At 36.4% G+C, this 26,391-nt stretch overlaps 1 protein-coding gene across 1 annotated transcript; it reads left to right on the forward strand.

Annotated features, from left to right (window-relative positions):
- The first annotated feature begins 1,376 nt into the window (after nt 1-1,376).
- On the forward strand, nt 1,377-25,008 carry LOC134790530 (clavesin-1). Its single transcript, XM_063761354.1, has 6 exons — nt 1,377-1,504; nt 4,721-4,958; nt 15,166-15,322; nt 16,012-16,154; nt 22,249-22,410; nt 23,480-25,008. The coding sequence occupies exons 2-6, from the start codon at nt 4,731-4,733 to the stop codon at nt 23,663-23,665; spliced, it is 876 nt and encodes a 291-aa protein (XP_063617424.1). The 5' UTR covers nt 1,377-1,504; nt 4,721-4,730; the 3' UTR covers nt 23,666-25,008.
- Nucleotides 25,009-26,391: the final 1,383 nt, after the last annotated feature.

Consider the following 26,391-nt stretch of genomic DNA (forward strand, 5'->3'; position numbering starts at 1 on the left):
TTATATTATATAAGACGGCTGAACCGATTTGGATATTTTATTTATTATAAAAGATACTCATTTCTGGATCTACTGATGAGGGTTTGGGTATTTTTAATCATTAATCGGTTGGAAAGCAAAGGTGAAGAGAATAAGTATGTCCCTAATATAGGTAATTATTTTTTGAACATAATTTTAGAAGTTCCTGGCGAAATAACTTCAAAGCGCAATTTATTTTGGTGTAGTTTTGAATAACATATTATATTAACTATGACTGAATCCTATAGATATATTTAGGGTTTAACGAGGCCGACTCTCACTTGACTGGTTTCAGTGAACTACATTCATGGACAAATTTAGATGAAGGCAAAAAAAGAAAGTTTAATTACTAATTGCTGTAATCCAGTAATTAAACATTTTATTTTGCGTCCCTCTAAATTTGTCCATGAGTATATGTATATTTATCTACCAGATTTGCAAATAGATAGTTATTTTCATAATTACCTATTGTAGTTTTCGTCATGTCCGTCTGTCTGTCCGTACGCAGCTTTGCTCCGTGATTGTTAGTGCTAGAAAGCTGATTTTTTTGCATGGATATATAAATCAGTTACGCCGACAAAGTCGTACCTATAATTTTTTTTGGTAGGTCCCCTACACGAATAGTGTGAATGTTTTTTTTTTGTTTCAACCCTATAGTGTGGGGTCTCGTTGGACAAGTCTTTCAATATAAATCACTAGGGATCTTTACGAACCATTTTTTGATAAACATAATTTAGATAATATTTTCAGAAATAACTGCTCCGAGAGAAAAAAACAAATCTCCAACCAAACCAAACCAAACCCTCTTAACTTTTGAACCATGGGTCCAAAACATGTGAAAAAAACCGTGAAAGTATAAAGCTTAGCAAAGACTTTTTAAGGAAAACTATAGGGAACGAGATCGGTAAAGCCGTTTTTGAGTTTGTGCAAAAGTCTTGCCTTCTTAGTAAAAGTGCTACAAAGGTACCTTTTGCTTGTTGTTATGCATAGGATACCCACTGATAGCCCCCCTTCAAGGTAGCCTCATTTTGAAGGACGGGTAACTACGGAACCCTGTAAGTACCTATACTTTTACTAGTTAAGTATTACTATTTATCAAGCGGACGTTGGATGCGAGCGGGGTGCACCGACTTGCGGTGACTGATCCAAAGCAAAGTCCAACGGCACCAAGGACGAAGGTTCCTTCTGCATTCGTACAAAACAATAATGACTCCCAAGAAACCACAAGAAAAATGAAAACAACGCCGTCTCATCCCTTTGTTTATGACCCTCATAATCATTAGCGGTTTAAATTTGGTAGTTAATATGTTCATTGTTTACCACCCTGTGTTTATGCGATTACAAAGAGCGCCTTATCGCTCGTATATAAGGGGCGCGTAGGCGCGCGCGCGCACACTCGCTCACACCTCTCTCTCGCCGCACGATCGATTTCCCGCCCTTTGTCATTTCCACCGGCGCGCGAGTTCCTCTACGCGATCCAAGCGAGGTTAGTGTGCGATTTTCACAAGTTTATTCGCTTGTGTGAGCAAATTGGAGCGCGACTGCACCAGTTCGCATCTTTCAGTGTCGTGCTCGTTTGTTTTCGCTTGTTGTGTAATTAGGTTCCGTTGTTTTGTTTTCGAAATTACGATTGTGATTCTTTTAGTAGTGATTTTTACTTGAAAGAGGTAAAATTAAAATTTAAGGAATTAGATTTTTGTTACACCTAACGTTTAAGTTTAGGTAACCATATATGATCCTACTTATACATATACTACTATACTATACTCATGGACAAATTTAGAGGATTACAAACAAAAAAAATTTAAATACCTAAGTACTAATTCTGAAATTACCTACCTTTTTTGCGTTCCTCTAAAATTGTCCATGGGTATATTTGTCAATAGATGTTTTTTGACTTATTAATTTAATAATATTCATTGTTTTTTTTTTAATTCGTACTTAAAAAATTCCGAGAACTGGTATAAATAACCGATCGGTCTAAATTTGTATATATGTATTTATATTTATTATCATAAATAAATGAATTCTAAAACTATAAATGTGCCGATTTAAACCAAAAGGGTACATTTTGTCGGTTGTGAATAAGACGCTATTTCCATAAAGCTTCAATTTGAAGTGGTAGGTACCTTTTAGTTCTAAACGTAACAAATATCTAACAGATAAATAACACAAGAAAAACCGATTCAAGTATTCAGTGCGATTGGGAGAAATGTAACATTCAGAGAAAGGTTTCTTAGTCATCAATAGACAAAATATATCAAAGTTGCTTGCGTAAGGAATACATTGTCTAGTAACTGACTTGACTTCGTTATTTCGAGAGAAAAGCTATCGATGCAAAACAACATGCAAGTGTGCAAAATAATTGGGAACAAGTGTAGTAACTTAAGCGCGTGCAGAGTTGACTGAACCGAAGATCATAGAAAATATGTAGCAATCAAAATACCAAATATATCTATGTATGTACTTATACTGACTATAGCCATGCACACAAATCGTGATAGTGAGACTTATCGACTACAGTGCATTATTGGTAATAGTTAATTTTATTTGTGAAACGTGTACGTACCTATTACACATGTACCTATTTACGTATGCGTGTTACCAAGTTAAGTGACTAAAATAATGAATTGATTAGGTACGCTGTGTAAAATGTGACCATTCTCTTAATTTATGCCCTGAGGGTATTCAACTATTCATACAGTCTGCGCACATTGACTATAAATATTCGAGTATTGCACAATTGTATCATTTGTTTGCAGATTTTTCTTTGAATTATGTTCTAATCAAATTCTTTGATAAACAGAATCTTATCAATGTAGCTGGATCAGAAAAATATTTTGTTTTGTACCGAAATTCTCAAAGATCTTTTGATATTGAAAACTCAAATTTGGAAAGGTATTATTAGGCACTAAAGTAACTGCATCTTTTTTACAAATGTTCGTCTTTCTAAAATCTAAACTTTTTTAACTGACCCTAATTATATTAATGTTTAAAATACTATTTATTTTAATCAGTTGGTTAATCACCCTAAACTTTATTTTATATCAAATCAATTAAGTCAAGGTTTCATATTGGGTCGGTTGCACCAAAAGTATTAGGTATTAGGTTAAAGTATTCGCTAAATTGTATTGTTTGGGAAGTTTTATAGATCTCTACCGCGTGACGTTGATCAGTCTGTTAACTGTGGTTTGTGCAATCCTATAATTTTACATTCGTATATTCGTGTCCATTAAGTAAATTTAACTCCAAGTAATATTATTATCAACCCCATCAACAAAAATATTTTATTAAAGAATATGCCAAGTTCTACGAATATGAAGCACAAGAAGCAGTTTGGCAGTGTCGACAGATGAAACAAATTGATATCAAAATTACTTTTTACTCTTGGCTTGACCGAACAAATGTATATAATCCAAACCTAAGGCCTGCCTAGTTAGATCTCAGAATCCGTTTCGCAATAATACCTACTACAAGCGACTGTAAACCATAACTTTTTTGGAAATCGTCTAACAACATTGTGGTTGATTAGCAGTCTTCAATTAAGTACCTAATACCTAATTTATATAGATTTGCAACCCATCGCATTAATCTTACGAACAATCCGCGCTAGTGATAAATCAAGTCGGTTAATTTCCGAAGACAGGTGAATACTAAGCGATCTAAATCGGCGCGGCCACGTGCGGGCGTGCCCGGCATCCTAAGGAGCCCTCACTCACCTCGGGCCCAGTGTCAAGTCGAGTTGGACCCGACGGCCGACATCTCTAGGAAGTCTGCAGTCTTAACAGGAATCTCATGGATAATCGTTATTAACGACGAGTATATATTATTCGTTAGGTTAGATAAACAGTTACGATTAAACCTTGCCCAAGTAGTTTGCTTTAAGTACTTAAAAAAAATGGTGTAGGTAGATCAGTGGTGGGCAAACTTTCTTCATGGGGGGGCCAGAAAGTTTAGGAAATTTAAGTGGAGGGCCAGAATTGTAGCCGAAATTTATTTTGATTTGTGATAATCGTGGGCCAATGCCATATAGCCCATATACTAATTATTTCATAGGACCGGCGGCGGGCCGGATAAAATCCATTCGCGGCCCGGAGCTGGCCCGCGGGCCGTACTTTGCCCACCACTGAGGTAGATAATTGAATGTAACGGTGATTAAAATACTAACTTTGAGACCAACCTAACCTTTGTCGATTCATTCAATATTATTTCAAGGCCAAAATAGATTGGAGGAGTTTGAAATAACTTGGTTTGGTAATATTGTGGGTGAGGTTTTACTGAAGCTGGCTGTAGTCGTTGTTAGTCGTCTTGAATTTTTGCTGGGTTGCAGTTAGTTAACTGAAACCCAGCAAAAGCAAAAGCAAAAAAACTTTGTGTATTGTGAAAAAGTTGAATGATTCATCATTCATATGAATGCACATATTTCCATCTGTGCCCGTCGGGGACAAATGGCAATACAATACACCTCCTATATTAACTTTACGTCTGCTGCTCAAGTCACGTTGTATTCGTCTAACTTTTTTTACTCTAAGTGGTAACTTGGTAACACAAGGGATTTTACTTTTACAATACCTAACTAGTTGAGAAAATAAAATAAACTTCATCAATCAATCATGAGCACCACACATAGTGCCATTCTCCCATGAAATTCGACTCGCCTGCCATATATGCAGCTTGAATACTGATGAATTTTCCTCAACAGTAAAACCGCCATGAGTTCCACGGACTTCCGCCTGGAGCGCAGCCAGGAGCTGTCGGCGGAGACGCGTGCGCTGGCCGAGCAGGAGCTACGCGAGACCCCCGAGCGCGTGCGCGAGGCGCTGGAACGGCTGCGCGAACTGCTCAAAGAGAACAAGGACCTGAACTTTGCGGATGACGATGAAACGCTTACAATCTTTCTCCGTCCCTGCAAGTGGTACCCGGAAAGCGCTCTCGCACTGGTGAGTACCTACCTGGTATTATTATGTATTTAGCAAATTTAGTTTAAGTCCTGAAATATAACACTGTTTAATGGGAGAAACAAGACTGTACAATCGATATTTGGTGACCTTATCCATTTGGGATGAGCTATCTTACAAGAAGTGCTCCCGTTTTTTCGTCGATTTCCCTTAAGCGTAGCTTTACTTTTATCTTGGCCTGGCCCATTTTATACAGGGTGTCCCATAAGTGACACGTCACAGTGACACTGGAGGTAGACCAGGCCAAGAGGACCCAAACCAACTTAACATGACCCCAGTAAAAGCTGATTTCCTAGTTTTAACTTATTTTTTGATGAGGCTTTCGAAAGATGATAATAATTCCTATTATATTACAGGAAGGTACATGTGTCATACCATTGTTGAATCTGCATAACATGCTCAATAGCTTGATGTTATTTTCTCATTACTTTTCTAGTATTTTTTTTTCACGACAGGTGGACAAAGTCGAAATTAATGTTTCGCCGTGAATTTAATTCAAGATTAAACCCGTACTTTTTTGCATTTTACATTGTTTATCGATAAAATACCTATACTGTTATCTTAAATAACTATTCATGATGCCGTACACATAAAAAAATAAACTTCGAGACCTTTCCGAGTGCACACTGGCACTAACAATGTTAAAAACGGTCAAAATTCATGAAAAACCTTAATTTGGCAATAACTCGAAAACCGTGCCACTTTTACTGGGGTCATGTTAAGTTGGTTTGGGTCCTCTTGGCCTGGTCTACCTCCAGTGTCACTTATGGGACACCCTGTAGATAAGTGGTTTTAGTAGTTAAGTTAATAAAACTTGCGAAAGTTGTCGTTATTCTTAAAATGATAGTTATTACCAAAACCAGCATCATTATATTCATTATTTTGAAAACTAATTTGACCTCAAACTATCCATTGTGTATGATATTTCGCCAGAAGTTCAAACTCACTGCAAGTTATATAATTCATTGTTTAACCACGTTTGTCACTGCATCTGTATGAGCCACGTGAATCGCATAACGAAGTGACCGGTTGTTTGTGAAACGGGGCGCCGCAGAATCCTTGGGGCACCATAATTCATCATTTCGACATTTTGCCACGATGGATAATACCTAATAATTAAGTAGATAGTTTAATTTCAAAATGAGCTGTATATTTTCGTCGGTCTGCGGCATGCAATTTAATTTAATTTAACCTACCGTGAAATTGGACTCGTGTAAAAACGCAAAGGTGCGTGCGTGTTTTAAATTTGGCTAGATTAGATACTAATATCTCAATGTACTAGCGCCTACTTAAATACCTGAACAAATTTAAATGTAGATATATTTTTTTTTATAGTTTCCATAGCCGCTTGCAAATTATTTTAAGTTTTTTTTTTAATACTCGTGAGAACGTTGTTGGCCCTGTGTAACCTGTGTTAAATGGTCAAATTGGTCAAGGTGGTTCTAGATATAAAATAAAAAACATTCACTAAATATAAATATTGAAATAACTACATGTGCTGTATCATGCGGCCCAAAGAACAATAGTAGGCATGCAGCATGATTTAAGCATCGATGTGTTATTTATACAATAAGTGCTCCTGCTCATTGACCGACAAATTTTACGGATGCCATACGGGCTGCCGGCAGCGTACCAAATTTGCGTAACTCTACCCATCGTAATAACGTACTGTTGAGTAATTCTTTGGTGTTAGAAGTTAACGGTCGACTTCGTGAGACTGGCCTAGACCTCGCCGTTTAATGTCTGCGTAATCTCTGTTATGTCTTTCGTATCTCTTAAATTACGGCTAATGCATTTTTGAAATGATTTGTGCTGTGAGTTGTAGACCTCGCGAGACCCCATGGATCCGCAATTTTAAAACATTTACAAAAACTTAAAAAAAAACATATAATTCAATAGTAATATTTTGCTCACAAAATTTCACGAGAATGAGTACCTAATGCATAGAAGAAGAAAGCCGTCGAATGTACAAACGTATTTTTGCAGTTTAAAAGAAAATATATCGCTCGCATTTCGCGTTTGCTCGGTCAATAATAGGTACTTCATTTCTTATTCTTATTTTTTAACTACAGACCAATGGCAGTAATACAACACAGGCTTAATCTGTACAATGTCTAAGTAGGTATGAATATTGATTAAATTCCTTCTACGCCAGTCTTAATTCCGCACGGCTACATTGTCCTTGCCCTACGTTGGCAGGTTTGTTTCATTTTGATGCAGAAGATCCTGCTGTATATTAGACTGTACCGATTCGTCTAATAGGCACAGTCTGCAATTATTAAATTTATTTAAATGTATATATCTATTTTTCGGTAATATTATTGTTTTACGTGTTTTGTCAACGAGATATGATAATTATGATCTATTTGTAGGTATCGTAATACATATACGAGGATTACCTACCTATTATACCATGTACCTATGTAGATATATGTGTGCCCCTATTGGATGCTGAAAACTACGAACATCAGCAGAAAACATGTATTTATAAATCATAGGTACAGTCGACGTCAAAGATATATATGTTTACACCTTTGCACCTTACTCCTTTGTAATAAGGCGAAAAATGTAAACATATATTTGACGTCGACTGTACAACTATTTCTGCAGTGATGTTTAATTACCATCATAAGATATTATCCACCGACAAGAGTCTAACTCTTAAATATATGAAGATGATGTTGAAGATATTAACATTACTTTTTTACAACACCATAAGCAAAATTAATCTGTTATGCGCTTTGTCGTAACATCTTTATTCTTTGGCGGTGAGTTGACATAACAACGACCGATCGTCGTTGCCTTTCACGAGCGTAAATATTGACGATTTGATATTACGGCACTTTGATATTAAAGACTATTTTATACAATTTCACTTTTTGCGGATAAAAAAGGACAAAGGACAGACATGTGGCATAAAATAGTAGATTAGATACAGAACAAAAGAGAAGATTTAGCATTTGTTTAAAGTTATGAATGGAAACATATATTGGCGATACTTTATCTTTCACAGATTACTTAACAGTTAAAGAAATTATCAGTAAACGCTGTAAACAGTGTAACCTCTGTTTGCCCCACACACATTTACATAAGGAGATACCTAGACTCTCTCATGACGACATCCGGAAGAGCATACGATAGCCGATGTCAAAGTGCATCGCTTATCGATATATGCTTGCTCCATATAAACTAACAGCAGCATTCGAATAACAACGTTATCCCCGCCTAGCAACGTTGTGGAAACTACTTAGTTATAACTGGATAAGTGGATAGACGAGTGATATGCCTTCACGAGACTCGCTTAACCCCTGTAATTAGAGCGCTTTCAAAGTACAAATTGCTGGTAGGGAAATGTTGTCTAATATCTACGTACGTCTAAAGAAAATTGTTGGGTTTTAATGCGAATTAATTTTATAGCAGACATGGTAAATTAAATGTCTTTCAGGATATATGTAGTATAATTTTCGCGTTAGGGTTGTTTCTGTAATAGTATGTTCAGTATTTAAAATTATACTTTCTACGGGACATGTAGGTGGCTAGGCTATGGGGTTTTAGTTTGTTTCTCTGTGAGATTCTTAGATTAGGTTAAAATTGCAGTTATTGGCCCGTCTGCAGTTACACCAATATACCTTAAAGTGAAATGATGGCATATCGTAAAACTTGTTACAAATACTGAAACGATTATGCTACCCTCTGCCAAGATTTACTATGTCTGAGAGTAAACTCTCGTTCAGAAGACATGCAGTTAATTGGTTTATCCTTAGTTTATTTGCTGGCGCAAAACATCGCCGCGGCAAGGACCGGTAGAATAAATATTGTCAGCAGCGCCCAATGTCAACTACTTCTATTACTCGGTTATACAATATTATAATACACATGTAAGTCACAGTGCACGTACCGGGAGGGCATCGACATTGTTGCACTTTATTACCACTTTATTGCTAGTTTTATATTGGTACTTTAATTCAATTTGACTAGCAATGTTTTTGTCCAGCAAGTAAATATATGTAATTATCATACATTGGGGTTTTCGGTGCGGGAATGTTTTACACTAGCCAAATAACAGGTAAAAACTGTAAAAAACGATACTAATTTAACATTTCTAAGCACATTTGGACCTCACTACCTACGTTTAATTCATAGTTTGGTAATTATTTTACAATAAACAAAGTTATAAATACTTACACGAAATTATTCCCGTACCGAAAACCCCGATGTATGGTAATTATGTATTGTTAGTTGGATGAAAATAAGTAATAAAGTCATTGTAATTTTTAAATCCTAGTATGGTGTTGGATCGTACTTGTACTTAGATGAGATTTTCGCCGAAGAAGACATCTTAAGATACCGGACTAATTCCATCAAACCCAAAGAATGAATGAATCATTCATTACTTCCAAAACTTGATGACCTCTCTCTTCTTCTAAGTCGGTCCCTCACTGCTGAGCATCGTGACTCTGCATACTAATTTTCCTTATACGTGGGCCATACTGAAAGTTTCTGGATTCTGATATATGAGACGACTTATTTTTTCAAAGTGGCCAGTTCAGGAATTTTCAGTATGCCCTAAGTAGTAGCTCTCCACTTCTCCCTGTTGGTTGCTTTGTGGAAAGCGTTGCTTAGTTTTTAGTGTGATGGATGTCCATCTGGGCGGATATTTGGTCACACCACCATCTCGTTGGATTTGGTCCTCTAGGCCGTCTGCCGTCCACCTCCGTATTATTATGATGACCTCTAATTGCAAGATATTAACCTAGCTAAAGTATAACCTAGCCTCTTACAGGCTAGCGAATATACGAACGAACATATTAATAATTCCAACTTTGTAATCTTGACGTAAATCGGAATTATTATTGTACCTACTTAAGTGATTTTTAGATACGTCTTTGGACCGATAATACAGGTTGTTTATCTTATGAATTAATCACACTGCCTCGGTGCAACATGCATAATTGTATTTATGAACTCGACGATTGAATCATACGGAAGAATGCAATAGCTCACCGTTCTACGATATTGGGGAAAACAGTGTGCCAAGGTTCCTAATGTTTGTGTGAGCCAAGGTTTATAAATAATAAAAAATGTTACATTTTATCATTAGTTATCAGGCGGCAAAGGATTTCCTTTTCAATCCTTTTTAGTGCATATACTAACATAGGAACGTAAATTAGAAGTGGGACTCAATTCTACTTGTTTTATAACAAGTTCATCATGTTCTTTTATAAAGACTGATGGTGGATGTTCATTTTTAGGGTTACGTAGCCAAAATCGGAACCCTTATAGTTTCGTCATGTCCGTCTGTCTGTCCGTATGTCACAGCCATTTTAACTGAAAAGTAAAGCTTTTTTGATTAAATTTGGAACGTATATAGGTGTAATTTGTGAGCCGCTTAGTACCTTTAGAAGTTAAAATTTAAAAAAATCTCTGAGTCTACTGCACTGCACCTTAAGTAGGTATATGCAAGTGCCAATGCCAACATGTAAGTACCAAGATTCTTCGTAACTTTTAATTAAGCTCTGCACATTAAATATACATGTGTGAATAAAGTAAACAATGACTTTACTGGGCAGATATTACATGTACTCACTCACATAGATGTGACTCATTCTTGTATTTAATAAATAATCGATGTTATTAAAAACATTGATGGGAGTTACATAATTAGCTTTATTTCCTAATACTCCTGACTCTTAAGGCTCATAATGTTATTAATTCCTTATGTTACTTAAAGTGACTTTTCGTCACTACTTTGAAAATCTCGTATCTCGCACTGCTACTCGAAGTTAAAACGCAGTAACTGATCTGTATGCATGTCGGCGGCCGATCGTAAGATCAGGCATATCGTGAAATTCCTAGGTGTATCGTGAAACGTGAAAATCTTTGACTCGTTCTCTGAGTCGACGGAGCCCCGCTACGCGAGGCTCCTATTTCTGGACAGTTTGCCCTTCGGGCATCTGAAGCAACCTAACGAACCTATCCTACCTATGTATTGGTTTAATGTGACTATCGTCAAAACATTACACAGGAACATTACGATCTGCCTGATCTTACGATCGGCCTACGACATGCATACCATACATAGTTACCACATTTTTATTTTTATTGACAGATCAAGATACGATTTTTTTTAAAGTAGTCACTTTTTACTTGACACTCAACTTAATAGGTACCTAAATCAATGATTAGGTGTGCTAGTAGAGTTAGCATATAGCTTAAATTAAATAATTATTAGTATAGATGAATTATATAGTCGAATTATATATGAGTCGCTTAATTTCAAACTCGGGTAAATCCTTCTGTCACATTATGCGATTTTGGTATTAAGAAAAGGTAATAGGGTAGATATTTGCTGAGAGGGTCGAATGGATTTACCCGAGTTTGAAGTTAACCGACACATATGTATGAATATATGTGATACACATCTGCACAATCATAAGCATTTCATACTCGTAAGTTAAATTAATTCGCTTTGTCTGCTCTTATGTTTTAATTTAAACGATATTTATTTTTATAGTAGGTAAATATAAATAGGACTTTATTGCCATGCATACCTACATAAATATGGATTTTATGGATGTACCTCTACCTAGTAATTACTTACCTGGAAATCGTGGAATAATCTTTTAATATAATGCATGCCGGTTCTAAACCCGGTTTAAAAAAATTGTGAGTAACGCATTGGGTGTCGGATGTTTTCATTCTACCCAAGTATTTTTTTTCTATATACCTACGCACGTACTTAGGTAGTACAAGCCCTGTTTAATATACGAGTAGGACCGGTAGATTGCCACCAATAATATTTAATTATTTTATCATTAACTGTTACATGACATAATTGATGAATGGTTAGTATCAATAAGTTATGTACTTAGTGGTAATAGTGTAGTGTTTGTGTTAGATTACGATGGTCCAAAGGGCGGCGGTGACACGTCCCGCGTTTGTGCGATATGAGCCGGATGCGCAGGCAGGCACCTCGCCTGCAGCCGCACCAGTAGGTACCTACACTTAACAGTCTATAATCTATATCGATGTATGGTACTAATTACTTTGCCTTATTGCATTCTTCTTCATGTGCCATCTCTACCCGGAGTTTGGCGACTTTGTGTCCATACGTCACTCTGTCTGAAGTCATGCGAATTAGTTTTTCCGCGCTGCTAGCTTACATTGGATGACCTATTTAATTTGAAAAAGTAAATAGGTATATATTTCTGCATTTCACCTTAGTGCTTTTTGGCATGAATGGATTAAATGAGCAATTTTCTTCCATCCGTACCATGGTATGCTCTTATGCAGACACTGTTTAGTACACTTGCAACGTCAGAGGGGTTGCCGCCTTTACCTTGCCGAGATTATTTATTTTACCCAGTCATAGCAAGAGACCAGGTTATGTTTTTATGTGCCTGTTTGTGAGGTGTCTTTTCTTTATTCATATTTTTTTTGTATAGGCTGTAGGTGAAAATCACAATTACGTTTTGATTCTAGCTCTAAAGTGTTTCAACCTCGTTGCGTTTCGTTTAGAAAGTGGCTTTACTGTATTATTCACACGTTGACACAGGGCAGGGCAGGGACCATGTAATTCTGTATTCGTGGATGATGTGACGAACGAATCAACACGATATCGTGCTGGATGATAACTGCTTCAACCGCTCGCCGCCGGCGGGCACGACTGATAAGCAAGAACACCAATTGTTTTAGCTGTAACTAGTGTTTGTTTCTTTGTTTTCTATTTACAATATCGACCAGGCGGCGTAGCACGGTCGCGTTTTTATCGCTTGTCACCATGCCTGTCACGTTCTAACAAGTATGTAAGTGCGAAAGGGACGCGCATAGTGATAGGCGATAAAAATGGAACCGTGCTGCGCCCGTGGGGTTCTTTAGGGTAGTTACAGCAAAGTTAGCATCAAATAGTTTTTAGGTATCAGCGAAAGTTGCCAAATGGACGCGTCCTTGTTAGATCCGTGATATTAATTTTTAACTGATGCTGACTGTACCTACATAAAATTTTTTTGAGCAAATTAAAAAAAAAGCGTACTTACTAACTACCTTTTAGGCTACCATGTCCAAGTGTTTTCTAGTAGATTGTACTATATTGTATGTTGCAAGTTGTATTGTACTATATTGTACGTACATATTGTAACTGCCTTGTTATAAAATAGATTTTAAGTACCAACAAGATTGATACCTACGTATAATTAATACGCGGCAAATTAAATGATATAATAATTATGTAGGTACCTATGTCAATAACTAATGTTATCCATTGGTGTTAAAAAGTAGCGAACACTATTATACAACGCGAATGCTGCTGAAGTAAAAAGTGGTGAATGTCTTTACTGTTCACACAGCTAAGTAGGTATATAACCTTTCTATATAGACATGTCAGCATAAGGCGCTTGTAAAAAGTTTCTTACATAGAAAGTCTTAAGTACATTCATTTTTCATAGTGATATACATCATTTTGATGGTGTCGATTGCAATCTATGTCGATGCAACGGCACCGATTGGCAGCTCCATTACATTTAATAACGGAATAATGATTAGGCAACCTCATGGTTGCTCTGAAGGTATGGGTTGCCGCGTTATTGCAATCAGTCGTTAACCCGCCGCTCGCACGTGGTTGGGCAACCCGCGGTCGTTCATATGCAGCTGGGGTCTGCTGGCAATCTAAATTATCCTGAAGATGGATTGCCCAAAATTTTAAATTTACACAATGACAAGAGGCTTTTTTGACTTACGTATGTCTTATGTTGACTAAATCGGCTGTCATTTTAGAATCGCAAGCATCTTCTTTCAATTAATCATCTTACATATCTAAACAATAAAAGATATCTTTTTAACGCCTTCCTGATCGTATTCTGCAGGAGCCTATCCTATAGCGACTGCTAATGGCAAATTATGGCTTATTGGGTTTAATCCGACTTTTTTATAGGTACACGTTTATACAGAGTGATTCATTGCTACGTGAGCAGGACCAACCCTACATACTCACCGTCATACTTAAAACCACTACACCTTTTTCCTGTTTTTTTTTGGCATTTCAGATCTTTAAATATTATATGACGCGCAATCTATTGTTTAGCTTTCTTTGAAACAATAACAAACTGAACCGTTATGATGCATGTAATCCATAACTTAACGATATTAGTGAATACATGTTGGTTACAATGAGACGTTAGGATTCTACAATGTGATTTTTAATAGCATAATACATTCAGGTGCATTAAACTTTAACCTGTGTTGTAATTTTCATGCACCGTCTCCGTACCTATCGTAATTAATGGTCACTAAAATGGCCACACAAGAGACAGTCGGCTAGACTGCCCTTCGACTCTAAGTCATGGCTGATTTGCTACACAATTTACCCACTTAAGTAGTTGCATATTTTCTTCAGAAAATCATTTCCCGGTAGTTTTCTTGTTGTGTAGTTAGTAGTTACTTACTCAAATTATCCAAATCATATGAGGAAATGAGGTTCATTGTGTCCCCAGGTATAGTAAACGACTTGATTATTATGATGACAAGCAGGTACAATGTCACCAACTGTACAAATGTATAATATGTTTGTATGCGAATCCGAAAGGCGGAATTTTATTACGCAGTGGTGAAATGCTACAAATTTGTTGTCTTTTCGATCGCGGTTAATGCGACATAGCTAACGAATGTATAAACAAATGTAGGTTACATTTCCTTCAATAAGTGTGTTGTATAAATTCAGACTACTTGTTCTTCGTATATAACCGAGATAAATTACCAGCACTGTGCAAGGAAATAGGAAAAAATCTTCGTACACACAACCGACCTATGCCACTCAATTAATATGTCAATCATTGTAGGGAATAGTTATTATATTTTTTATTCTGATCAAAACACGGTTAGAATTTATTTCTTTATTTTTTGACGTTCGGTCTGGCCTAGTGGGTAGTGACCCTGCCTATGAAGCCGATGGTCCCGGGTTCGAATCCTGGTAAGGGCATTTATTTGTATGATGATACAGATATTTGTTCCTTAGTCATGGTTGTTTTCTATGTATTTAAGTACATATTTATATATTATATATATTGTTGTCTGAGTTCCCACAACACAAGCCTTCTTGAGCTTACCGTGGGGCTTAGTCAATTTGTGTAAAAATGTCCTATAATATTTATTTATTTATTTATTTTTATTTATTAAAAATGAATGTTTTTCACAGATGCGAAGGATAGCAGAGTTCAAGCGCGACAATGCGTCGTTGCTAGACGGGTTGATGCCCGACCACGAGAAGGATGCCTTCCTCAACCACAACGTGGTGAACGTCATGAAGGGCCGCGACCACAAGGGTCGGCGGGTGCTCATCGTCAACGCAGGAGGTAAATACTGAAAAACACACCGGCCTATGCACGTCCTAAACTCTTGTCCCGTGACAGAGGGAATCTTGTTATTAGGTAGGTACGTACTAATCACAGTATTATATCACTCCGTACGGTAAAATTTTGAAGAAATTTAATATCGTCCAGGATTTGAATCTTTACGTTTCGTGCATAGAACTCAATCAATGAAGAATACAACACGATTTATTTATTTTCGAAAATTACCAAATTAAATAACTGTAACCCTCTCAAATTATATTTCATTCATAGAAAAAAAACATGAACAAAGCTGATAGTTAAATAACAAGATAATTAAACTATGTAGGTACGTTTCATTATAAATGAACAATTGTTTTAATACAATTACAAAATAACGTGCATCTATTTCCCTTTAAGTCTATTATTTGCGTAATATAAGTGTATACAAAGTAAATATGATGCCAAGGATTAATTGAGCAGGCCTACTTACTATTATATCGGTGTCTTATCTCAATTCTAATCCTTTAAATCTTAAAACTAGGGTTTGTTTTATCAAGATTTATATGTAATGCTTGGTTTATAAATTGTATAATATATTATTAAGAGATTAAACAAGGTGCCTTTAAGTTACAAACAAATTATTATCAAGTCTATCTTTCTCGAAACAAACTGTAGAAAGTAACATTATATTGATGGCTGGTGGTGATCAGGTTCCTGGGACCCGAAGAAGGTGAACGCGGACCAGCTGTTCCGGCTGTTCTACCTGATCCACGAGGCCGCCATGCTGGAGCCGGAGTCGCAGGTGCGCGGCACCGTCGTCATCATGGACTTCAACAACATGGGCTGGACGCAGGTTAGCACTCATTCATCTCTGATTAATCAGGATTGTTATCAGTCGTGAGTCGAGACACTTGTTCACAACTTTCACAAGCGAACTAAATCGATATTTTTATCGCGTAGGTACACCACAGCCGCAAAATTGCATGGCCACTTTATGAATTAATTCATTCATAATGTGTCCATGTAATTTTGCAGTTCGCTGTACATTAGGGCGGTCGACAAAGTGGTTGTTATGAATATCACGGCTTAGTTACTCTAGAAAAGTTCATAGTTACTACAATGTTTTGTAAACGTTAACACTTGAGGCTCCTTTAGGACGGTAAACAGGCCTCAATTGCTTAGTGATGTGCAACAAACATTTGCATACACATACTAATTTCACTAATTTGTTTATAATACTTAGGTATGTTTGAAAAACTTACGCGTGGGGGTTCGAACCTATGACTTTTCTGACTTTTGAGCTTATAGGGTGACTTTGAAGCATTGGCCACCAAAGAGTTGAAAATATTCCTACTTTTAACAGATTTTAGTGTAAATAATTAATTAGTGTAATGCTGTTTTTGGTTTTGATATATCGGTCACCTTTCATCGACAAGTCTCTGACTTTCCTCTGTTGACAATTCGTTTTCTAAACAGCCTGTCAAGCACGTGTAAAACTGATGAATTGTTTTGAAACACGGCTGGAACACTGGAGATGTCTCTTACTAATGCTAATTGTGCAGACATGTACTTAGTAGCGAGATGTTCTTAATCATCGATGCAATTCTTCAATCAGGAGCAATTCTTTCCCTCCTTTTGGGAGGTAGCCAGGGCCAGAGAGTACTTGATCAATATAGTTTGACTTCAGATTAAGGGTCGGTTGCACCAAACTGTTCGTATCGTTAAAGCGTTCGCTAAATTTTTATGTAAGTATGGAAAGTTTCTTAGTAAAGCGCCGGGGCGCGCCCGCTGACGTTGATCAGTCTGTCAAATGTGGTTGGTGCAACTGGTTATTGCCGTTACATCCCTTACTAAATATGAAGGCAGAAGGTTATTATTGTAGGTTTTTTTGGAATATTACAGTTTATCTTATATTTTAACCCTTATTCATAAAACTTTCCGGGCCTGATATTGTTAAACATAAGTTTTATCCCTTTCTTACAAATACATAAGTTAACATGACAGATAAAGATTATTAGCTAATTGAGGTTTGTAGCGCGTTTATGAATAAGGGGGTAAATGATTACCGAATGTTATAACTTATACTGCACATACTTACGTTCTTTTGACGAGGCGTTTACACTAACCTTGTACTAATTCTAGAATTACAACTTAAACTTACTCTGCATGCACAACGATAGTGTGTTATTATAGTTGGTAATCCTTAGATTTATCTTAGATCATAACAGCCATTGCGCTTCATTGTTGAGTTGCTGGTTTCGCCATCTACTCGTATGTCTTCACCACATTTAAAATGGCTTGTAATCTTTTAAATACATCTCATGTTTAGTTACATTTTTTGTAATTTAACGTTACATACAATATACCACCAATTAGCCCTAATTTAATTGGTACTTCTGAGTATTTAAACGAGAACGTATATCAAGTCGCCAAGCCAAAAAATTGTAGGTACCTATGAATGCAATTCTATATTAATTTGTTTTGACGACCTGTTTGGCCCAGTCGGTAGTGACCCTGCCTATGAAGCCGGTGGTACAGGGTTCAAATATTTCAAATCTCTTCAAATATCATTAGAATTGATCATTTCATGATGTGACAGTCATTTCTTGAATTGAAAAAGTCAAACCTAACCTAACGACATCGTGAAGTGATCAATTCATATTTCATATTTCTTTATTTCGTAAATGCACGGATACATTACACGTCAAAACATTTTAAAGATAAGATTAGCACTTATTCTAAAATGGCATTGCATGAAATGATCAAATTCTATGATCATATAATATAATTATAATATCGTTATCTAAGTACCCACAACATAAGCCTTATTGGGCTTACTTCGGCTTAGTTAATTTGTGTAATAATGTCCTATAATATTTATTTATTTTATTTTATTTATACCCTGTTGCTTTGGACTGTCTTATAACAGCGTAAACTTGCAAGTCAATTAGGTTAAGAAATCGAGCACTCGCTTGTTAATGGATCTAGATCTACGTTGTACAAACATAGCATCTGTGTTATTGTTACGAAGCGCGTGATTACACATTGTATTCGTGTTTTATGGATGTACAGACATGTCCATAATATAAACTTTTAATCTCTTTACAAATCGTGAAACTCGTTTTAGCTTTATGTACCTAAATACCTAACAGAAGTAGATAATGCTACCCGTACCTGATGCTAACACTCATCATATACATATATTATATGTTTTATTTAAGCATCTTTTTTTCGAAACGGTCCAATGTTTCATCAAGTCTAGCCGCAATCTTTTGCACAGTAATATTAATTATTTCAGTTTTTAATCAGAACATTAGTAGTTAGGAAGTTAAAAAAAATACAAGTCTAATATACATAGTACCTACTATAGTTACAGTAGTTATGTGATATCTGCAATTATTATAAGAAACACAGGTAACTTATATTATGCAGTCTACCCAATTCATTAATACACGTCTTTGATGAAACCTAGATTGAGACGCACATGGCTTTGCAACAAAGACGCGTCAATGGCCTCTGTACCTATTGTGTTAGGGTTCATTGTGGCTTGTTCAGGTGTTTGGCACGCTAGCACAGTCCCTGAATTCATTAGGGAAGTCATACAATAAATTACAAAACCCTTTATTCTTAATGAAGTTATTCATAATCAAGAAATATATACTTCATTGTGGAATATACATGATTGAAGGAATGATTATTTAATGAATAACTAAAAGTGAAAAAATTAAATAACGATAACACGCGTGTACAGAGCGATACACTTTGTTTATAAATTGTTGTTAACATAAGCTTATCGCTTACCTACTCTTGAGTGAGTATTGTCGGATAAAGCGAATCTTGGTAAACAAATGTAGGTATTAATGCAGAAAGGTACCTATCAGTTTAAAAATGTATAGTAGGAATAGATATACATATAATCTTGTAGCATTTTTGCAACGAATGATAATGATACCATCTGTAATTGAATATAATCATAATCTGTATGCCTCTGAGCCGGTACCTAGTATAACTTAACCTCTAGAATTAAAACGACTATGCGCAACCAGAGATCACACTCAGTACTGGTATCGGTGATCGATCTGTACGGGATGAGGATGACAGAAGCACCCGCTATCGCCTCACTTTCACTCACCGTCGCACGCGCATGCTGAATGACAAAAGACGCGCGCAACCACAACAAAGGGACAGCAACTCAGTTCAACAGGCAATTCGTGACATTACCTGAATTCTGATAAATGCGATATGACATACCTACCTATACGATAGGTACCTATCTCAGAATTATCAAGATATCCACTTTCATGTGTTTCATGCTAATGTGAATTCGCTGGTGAAATTGTCGCTTTTAACAAAACTTCATTCGTATCAGGTCCCAAGAAAGTGAAAATTTACGGCTTGTCACTCATAGATCAAATAGGAATAAATAAACACAGGCATGAGAGTACAGTCGTCTCAAAATACCTAACTAATTTAAATGTTAGTAGAGCATATATATTTTTACTGTATACTTACTTACCTACCTAGTTTACACGGTTTCTGATTTATGTTGGTAGGTATTAGATAAGGTAACATTATGACACCGAGTACCTATATCTATTATTACTGCAATAACCCAGTTTCAGTCAGCCAAAAAATAATTCAAACTTTATGTTTATAAGTACATCTTGTTTTCGAGTAGGGGCGGCGGAAACTACTACATTGGGATGATTTTGCATGAAACTCACGTCTTCGCACGCTGTAGGTACCTACTTGCACTTCTCATCGCGTGATTCACACAGCGCTTAAAACAATGTATTTGTTTAAAATTGAAGTACTTAGCAAATGCAATTATACTCCCAACAAAGAATATTTGAGATCGTCCTTTCTATCGTCTCTTTATTTATTGTTAAACGTATAAAACTTGGTACCTATTTATGGAACTGTTACAAAATGAGAGCAACAAAGGTAACCTTTATATTATTATAACATTTATAACCTTTTATTAATTGAGTGCTCCACAATCTTATAATATAATTAAGTATATGATCCTACTTCCGAGAGGCTGCGAGCGTCGTTATATACACCAACCAATACACAGATAGGGAGACACAAACCGATTCGATGGCGAAGCGATGGCGATCGTCACCTTGGCTAGGCCGCCAGTATAAGTTTTTATTTTGTGTTTGTGCTCACGAATAAAATTATTTCTATTTCTATTTCAATACAAATACAATTCTTATTGAATACTATATCCAAGAAAAGCTTAGGTTTACGTAACTCTTTACAAGATTTTAAAACGGATACCGGATCTTCATTCTCTAGAAAAACCTTTACGACACATTTATGAACTACTTATGATGAATTATTAACACATGATTCACGTTTGTATATTAATCCTATAGATTAAAAATGAATACGTCATATATCATTATCATATTATCAACCAAATATCCATGTATTACATCAATATAAGCTAGAAGGTACTCAAGGTACTATTAATAGATTATACACATATCAATTGTGCGTAATACATTTTCAAACTTAATTTTCATAGCACGTGTCTGTCACCATTGTTCCAAACACATAATTGTTATAATCAACCTTCCAAGTTGTTATGATCGATTTCCTACACTTAATTACCAATTATCGATCGTTATGCTTGCAACAAGATTTATAAACAGTAAAAAGATTCTCAAATTAAGTACCTTGTGATTTTACGAAGGTGTCATGAATCAATTTTCACGGAGTTGGCATGATCGGACGGTCAACGAGACGATCTCCGAGGAAAACGTTACTCGATTCAGGGTTTAGGCTCAAGGGACGTCACGTCCGAGGCTAGTACATAAAACGACGTTTATTCCGGTTATAGTAGCATGTTAGGAATTTTGAGATGCATCACGCGTGGAAGATCGACCTACATGCAATGAGAACAAGGGTGTCCAAGAACATCTCCGATTGTGTATATTTAAGTATTTGAAACACCTCTCGATCTTGCTAGTTTGTTCAAGTTATCTGCAGTGCTAATTTTTGCCGAGTCCCTCTTAGATAGGTCAATATTTTAGTTAAACATCCGTTCCCTGCGGCGATGGAGGAAGTATGTTTTCCTCTCCAAATGGTTAAAGGACATAAACGTTTGACGGGTAAATACAAGTAGGTGTGGGCACGTTTTCCTATCTCGGCGCGCTGGTGTCCGATGTTGAGGGTGACACCTGTGGTCAGCCGCAAGACGGCCGTGATCTATGAAGTGTTATAGCCTATTTATCGCTAATTAACTACTGCAAATTGTGCTTAAAAAGAAATTATATTTCTATTGGTAGCAATTTGCAAAGCTGCAGGTTAAATACAAATCTTATTTATCTAAATATACATTCTTGTAACATAGTTAATAGGTACATACACTAAAAATCTGTTTGGGCAACGTAACTACCTATTAACATTGTTTAAGTAGAGGTAGGTACGTCCGTTTGCACTTGAAGTACATGTAGATAACTTTGAACACTACAATTTATCACTAGTAAGTGCCTATTATGTATCATAATTAATGTAACTGATGATATCATATTCAACAGTACTACGTTCGTAGGTAGCAACCGATACTGGAATATCTGAAATTAAAACAATATACTTATTATTTTATCAGCTGAGAAAGTGGGTGCAATAATCATGTCTGAGTGCTTTAACCTTCGTTAATGAATCTTAAAACATTATAGTGTTAAAAATGTGTAAATAATTAGTATTTTAATATCATTTTGATGCACCAAATACGTCGATGATTGACTTATATATATTACTCCGTAAAGACGCGCGCTACGGGCGAAACGAAGTTGGCCCGTATATTGTTGTCAAATTGGGTTGTGTGCAACAAATGCGAGCAAGTCGTGTATTTTAACGCAACTAGGAACAAAAATCTTTAATATTGTTTTAATGATTCAATTTAATGGACTGTTGTTGTTCGATTTTGTTTGCAGACAATGGGCCTGACGCCGTCGTTCTCGAAGCGGCTTCTGACGTTCATCCAGGACGCCATGCCGCTACGGCTGAAGGAGGTGCATTTCGTCAAGCAGCCCATGGTCTTCAATGTTGTCTGGAACATGTTCAAGCCCTTCGTTAGGGAGAAGCTCAAGAACAGAGTGAGTATACTATACCTTGCGTGGAGGGTGCCTACTGCCTACCTTTCATCCTTTATCTTGGCAAGCCAGAAATAGCTCGAGTCGTCGAGTTAAGGCACAGAAAAGTTAAAGTTAATAATTTCAGTGTTATTTAGGATATTTTTGCGATATATATAATTTCACGTAAAACTGCATTAGTGCATTTCACCAACAAAGCGATACAAAGTAAACAATTTGAATATGTTTGTTTACAAACTTATGTTTAGATTCAGAGAAAAATTGATACCAGATAGTTATTCATAAGACTTGCCCTCTAAAACCCGAAAAACCGTCTCAAAAGAAACCGTTTAAAAATCTCTTAACGCATGCGCACACAGAAGCCCCTTCTGTTTTAGCTATAGCAATATTATTCGACTGAAATACTGCCTCTATTTATCTATGAACCAGGTTTTAAATTGCCTTAGGCCGTTTTATTTTCCAAGTACGTTTTTGTAGGACTAGCAATGGAAATTCGGTTCAAAGGGATTCGGTCTATTCTGATATTTAACTCCCAATTTCATAAATAATGATCGTTTTACCTCAAATTGTTACATGAAAGTTATAGTACTTAGTTCAAAATGTGTAGTAGACTATTTAACTCGGTTGAAAGCACCCCTTTCTGACTCGAACTAAACAGGTTTATGGGTAGAATGGGTTATTACCTATGTCTCATTTTGAACCCACTTGGCCCTATCTTGTCAGAAATGGGTGCATTTCGTCCCTTGACTAACAATCTACTATTTGGAATTTAATACGCTAAGCGCCACTTGCACCATTCCACTAACCCGGGATTAACCGGTTAAACCTTAAGTTATCATGGTTACCAATACAATTTGACACTGGGTTAACGTTTTAAACGCTTAATCCCGGGTTAGTGGGAAGGTGCAAGTGGCGCTAAATGTGTTAAGTTTAACAGCTGCGGGCAGAATGTCTCCCTCCTTTTATTATTACGTTCCCCTCCCTTACTTTTAAACTAGGTAGTTGTTTAATTTCTGATATGATATATACCGTGATGCGCTTTTATTTTAACCTTTTTACCATTAATTTTCAGATCTTCTTCCACGGCTCGAAGATGCCGTCGCTGCACAAGTGCCTGGCGCCGTCGCACCTGCCGTCCGACTACGGCGGCGAGCTGCCCGCCATCGACTACCGCGGCGCCGAATGGTACCCCGTCATCAACGAGATCATGCCGCACATCGAGAAGTGGAACTCCTTCGGGTTCGCCAAGACCTCGTAAATGCATTTAGTGGTTTTTACTCCTCGGTGAAGCGCATTTGTCTGCATGGTGTCGTGTGTTGACATATATTTAAAATTGATCTGGTGTCAATACAGCCAACCAAAACTATGCAAAAAATAGTCTGAACAATAGTTCAACACCAGATAAACTTCCGAGATCTAGGTCCTCGAGGTTACAAATAGGTATCTCGAATTCCTATAGGACTTTATTAGATGGCTATAAGCAAGTTTAATATGCGTCAACACAAATGTCCCTTTCACACGTTTAACAAATGCTCTTCGCTAATGTTTTAATTATGTGGATAAGCCACAAACTGTATACAACGACCCCTTGTATTCGACAAGCCGCTCCCGTGGGGTGTAAATGGATTCCTTTCACATACGACCTCGAGGTCCTAGCTAATTGTAAGATAAAGGGGTCAGAGTAGATTAATAGAAGATTGCCATACACAAGTGTTTCTATACAGCAAGCCTACAAAGGCTGCTGTTCAGATTAGGGTTCTTAGTTAATTACGTAATTAGTGTCGCATGAATGCCCATGACAACTGTTGTGAATGTCTTTATGGATTAGTTATGTAGGTTACTTTAAGTTATTGTAATAATAATCGTTATGAATGGTCGGAGCAGCTGCAATGTTTAGAGTGAGTGTTGATGCAAATAATTATAACACAAAAATTGCATGTCTTCGTTTTACTTCGAAACGACTGGTTCAAAATATTATTGAAATGTTTGCATCATTTTACGGAAAAGTGGGTGAATATCATGACATTTATATACTATGTATGAAAAATATTTTATTAAATTATGTTTTATAAATATATAATATAAGCTCAAATGTGGTTCGATTTTAAATTGTGACATGAAATTGTGTGCCTTTTACAATTATGATTCAAATATACAGAGGCTGTGAATGTTATGTAGTATGTGCCAGTTGATTACCATGTTCACCAAAATGTAGATTTAGGTATAAATCGTCAACTTGTATGTGATATATATTAGAAACACGGGCAAAGGAGACAACTCTCTAGCCTCGTGGATAGATTGCAAACAGTAACAGGGTCGAATTTTAACCACTAGCCAAACTCTGCGTAATGACTTTATAGGTGATACTAAACAACTTTTATTATGGGACCAATGCAGAAATTGCGAATACATTCCGGCTGATGTGATGCCGCTGATTTCTATGGGACAGCCAAATTTTTTTTCGCGATTTCGGCATTGGTCCCTTCATTTAAGTTGATCAGTATGACCTTAACCCTTTACCAGGCTGACAGTTCAAAATTGACAATCGAATGTCAATCTTACTCATCGAAAATAGAACACATGTTTGAAGTGCCGTATGTGGGAAATATACAGGGTGTTTGGTACATCGTTTGCCAAATTAAAACGGCAGATAGGTTGGGTCATTTGCTATCTTCCCAGGCCTAGAAATTTTTAATATTGCGAACGTTTTTTTTCCAGCTCTATGCCAGTTTTTCGTAAATTTCAAATTTTTACTTGCGCAGTAGTAAAAAAAACCATGGCCATTTTTTTTTTCTAGGCATGAGTAGATAGCAAAAATGACTCAACCTATCTGCCGTTTTAATTTGGCAAACGATGTACCAAACAACCTGTATATCCCTTAGCCTGGTAAAGGGTTAGTATGGCTGGTCATTCAAATTTCATCCTGTATGTCTAGTTATCTTGTCTCCAAAAATCATTCCATTAATTAGCAGTTAAATTCCAAAAAAATAAACATGTTTTGATGTGTTATATACCTGACTTGCTCAAAGAATAGATATTATGTATATACATGAAAAAGTGTCCTTTTTAGAAATCTGTTTTAAGTAAAGGAAGTTTATAGGAAGTAAACGGTTGTTTTATTTATCATGAGTTAAGAAGATGAATCCCTCTTAAATATGGCTTCTGTTCATAACAGAGCCAGAGCTTCCCTTGATTTTAAATGATGATGACAAGGGTTTTAGGGTTCCGTACCTCAAAAGGAAAAAACGGAACCCTTTTAGGATCACTCGTGCGTCTGTCTGTCTGTCCGTCTGTTACAGCCTATATTCTCCGAAACTACTGGACCAATTAAGTTGAAATCTGGTACTCATGTGTAAGTTTGTGACTCAAAGTCAGACATGTAACGTAAACAAATGAATTTTAAACATCGGGGCCACTTTTGGGGGGTAAATGAGAAAAAATAAAAAATACAGTTTTTCAAACTATATCATGTTACATATCAAATGAAAGAGCTCATTGTGTGAATCTCAAATATATATTTTTTTATAATTTTAGAATAAACTGTTTAGAAGTAATTCAAGAAAATAGGCAAATAATGACCACTTTTATCTCCGAAACTACTGGGTCTAAAATTTTGAAAAAAAAATACATAAAATAGTTCTTTACCTATAGATGACAGGAAAACCTATTAGAAATGTGCAGACAAGCGTGAATTAATTACTTAGTTTTTGATCCGACCCCTACGGAATTTTAAAGACATTCACTCACGTTTCATATAAAAAAAATACATTGTATAAATTGTGTAATGTACGGAACCCTTGAAACGCGAGTCCGACTCGCACTTGGCCGGTTTTTTTTCGAAGACAAAAGGAAAGTTAAGATAGCTGTCTATATTTTTTGCCGGGGTGTATGTCAGTGTCGCGTGTTCCACCTTAGCGTCAAAACTGCTGAAGAGGGGGAGCATAATTACAAAAAATATTCATGTTATAAAAAAAGAAGTTTTAC

Source organism: Cydia splendana, chromosome 5, assembly GCF_910591565.1.
Source record: "Cydia splendana chromosome 5, ilCydSple1.2, whole genome shotgun sequence".
In the NCBI taxonomy this organism is placed as follows: domain Eukaryota; kingdom Metazoa; phylum Arthropoda; class Insecta; order Lepidoptera; family Tortricidae; genus Cydia; species Cydia splendana.

Coding starts and splice junctions, on each gene's coding strand:
- LOC134790530 (XM_063761354.1), top strand. CDS start 4,731: ATGAGTTCCACGGACTTCCGCCTGGAGCGCAGCCAGGAGCTGTCGGCG. Junction 4,959..15,165: donor CGGAAAGCGCTCTCGCACTG/GTGAGTACCTAC, acceptor TGTTTTTCACAG/ATGCGAAGGATAGCAGAGTT. Junction 15,323..16,011: donor GCTCATCGTCAACGCAGGAG/GTAAATACTGAA, acceptor GGTGGTGATCAG/GTTCCTGGGACCCGAAGAAG.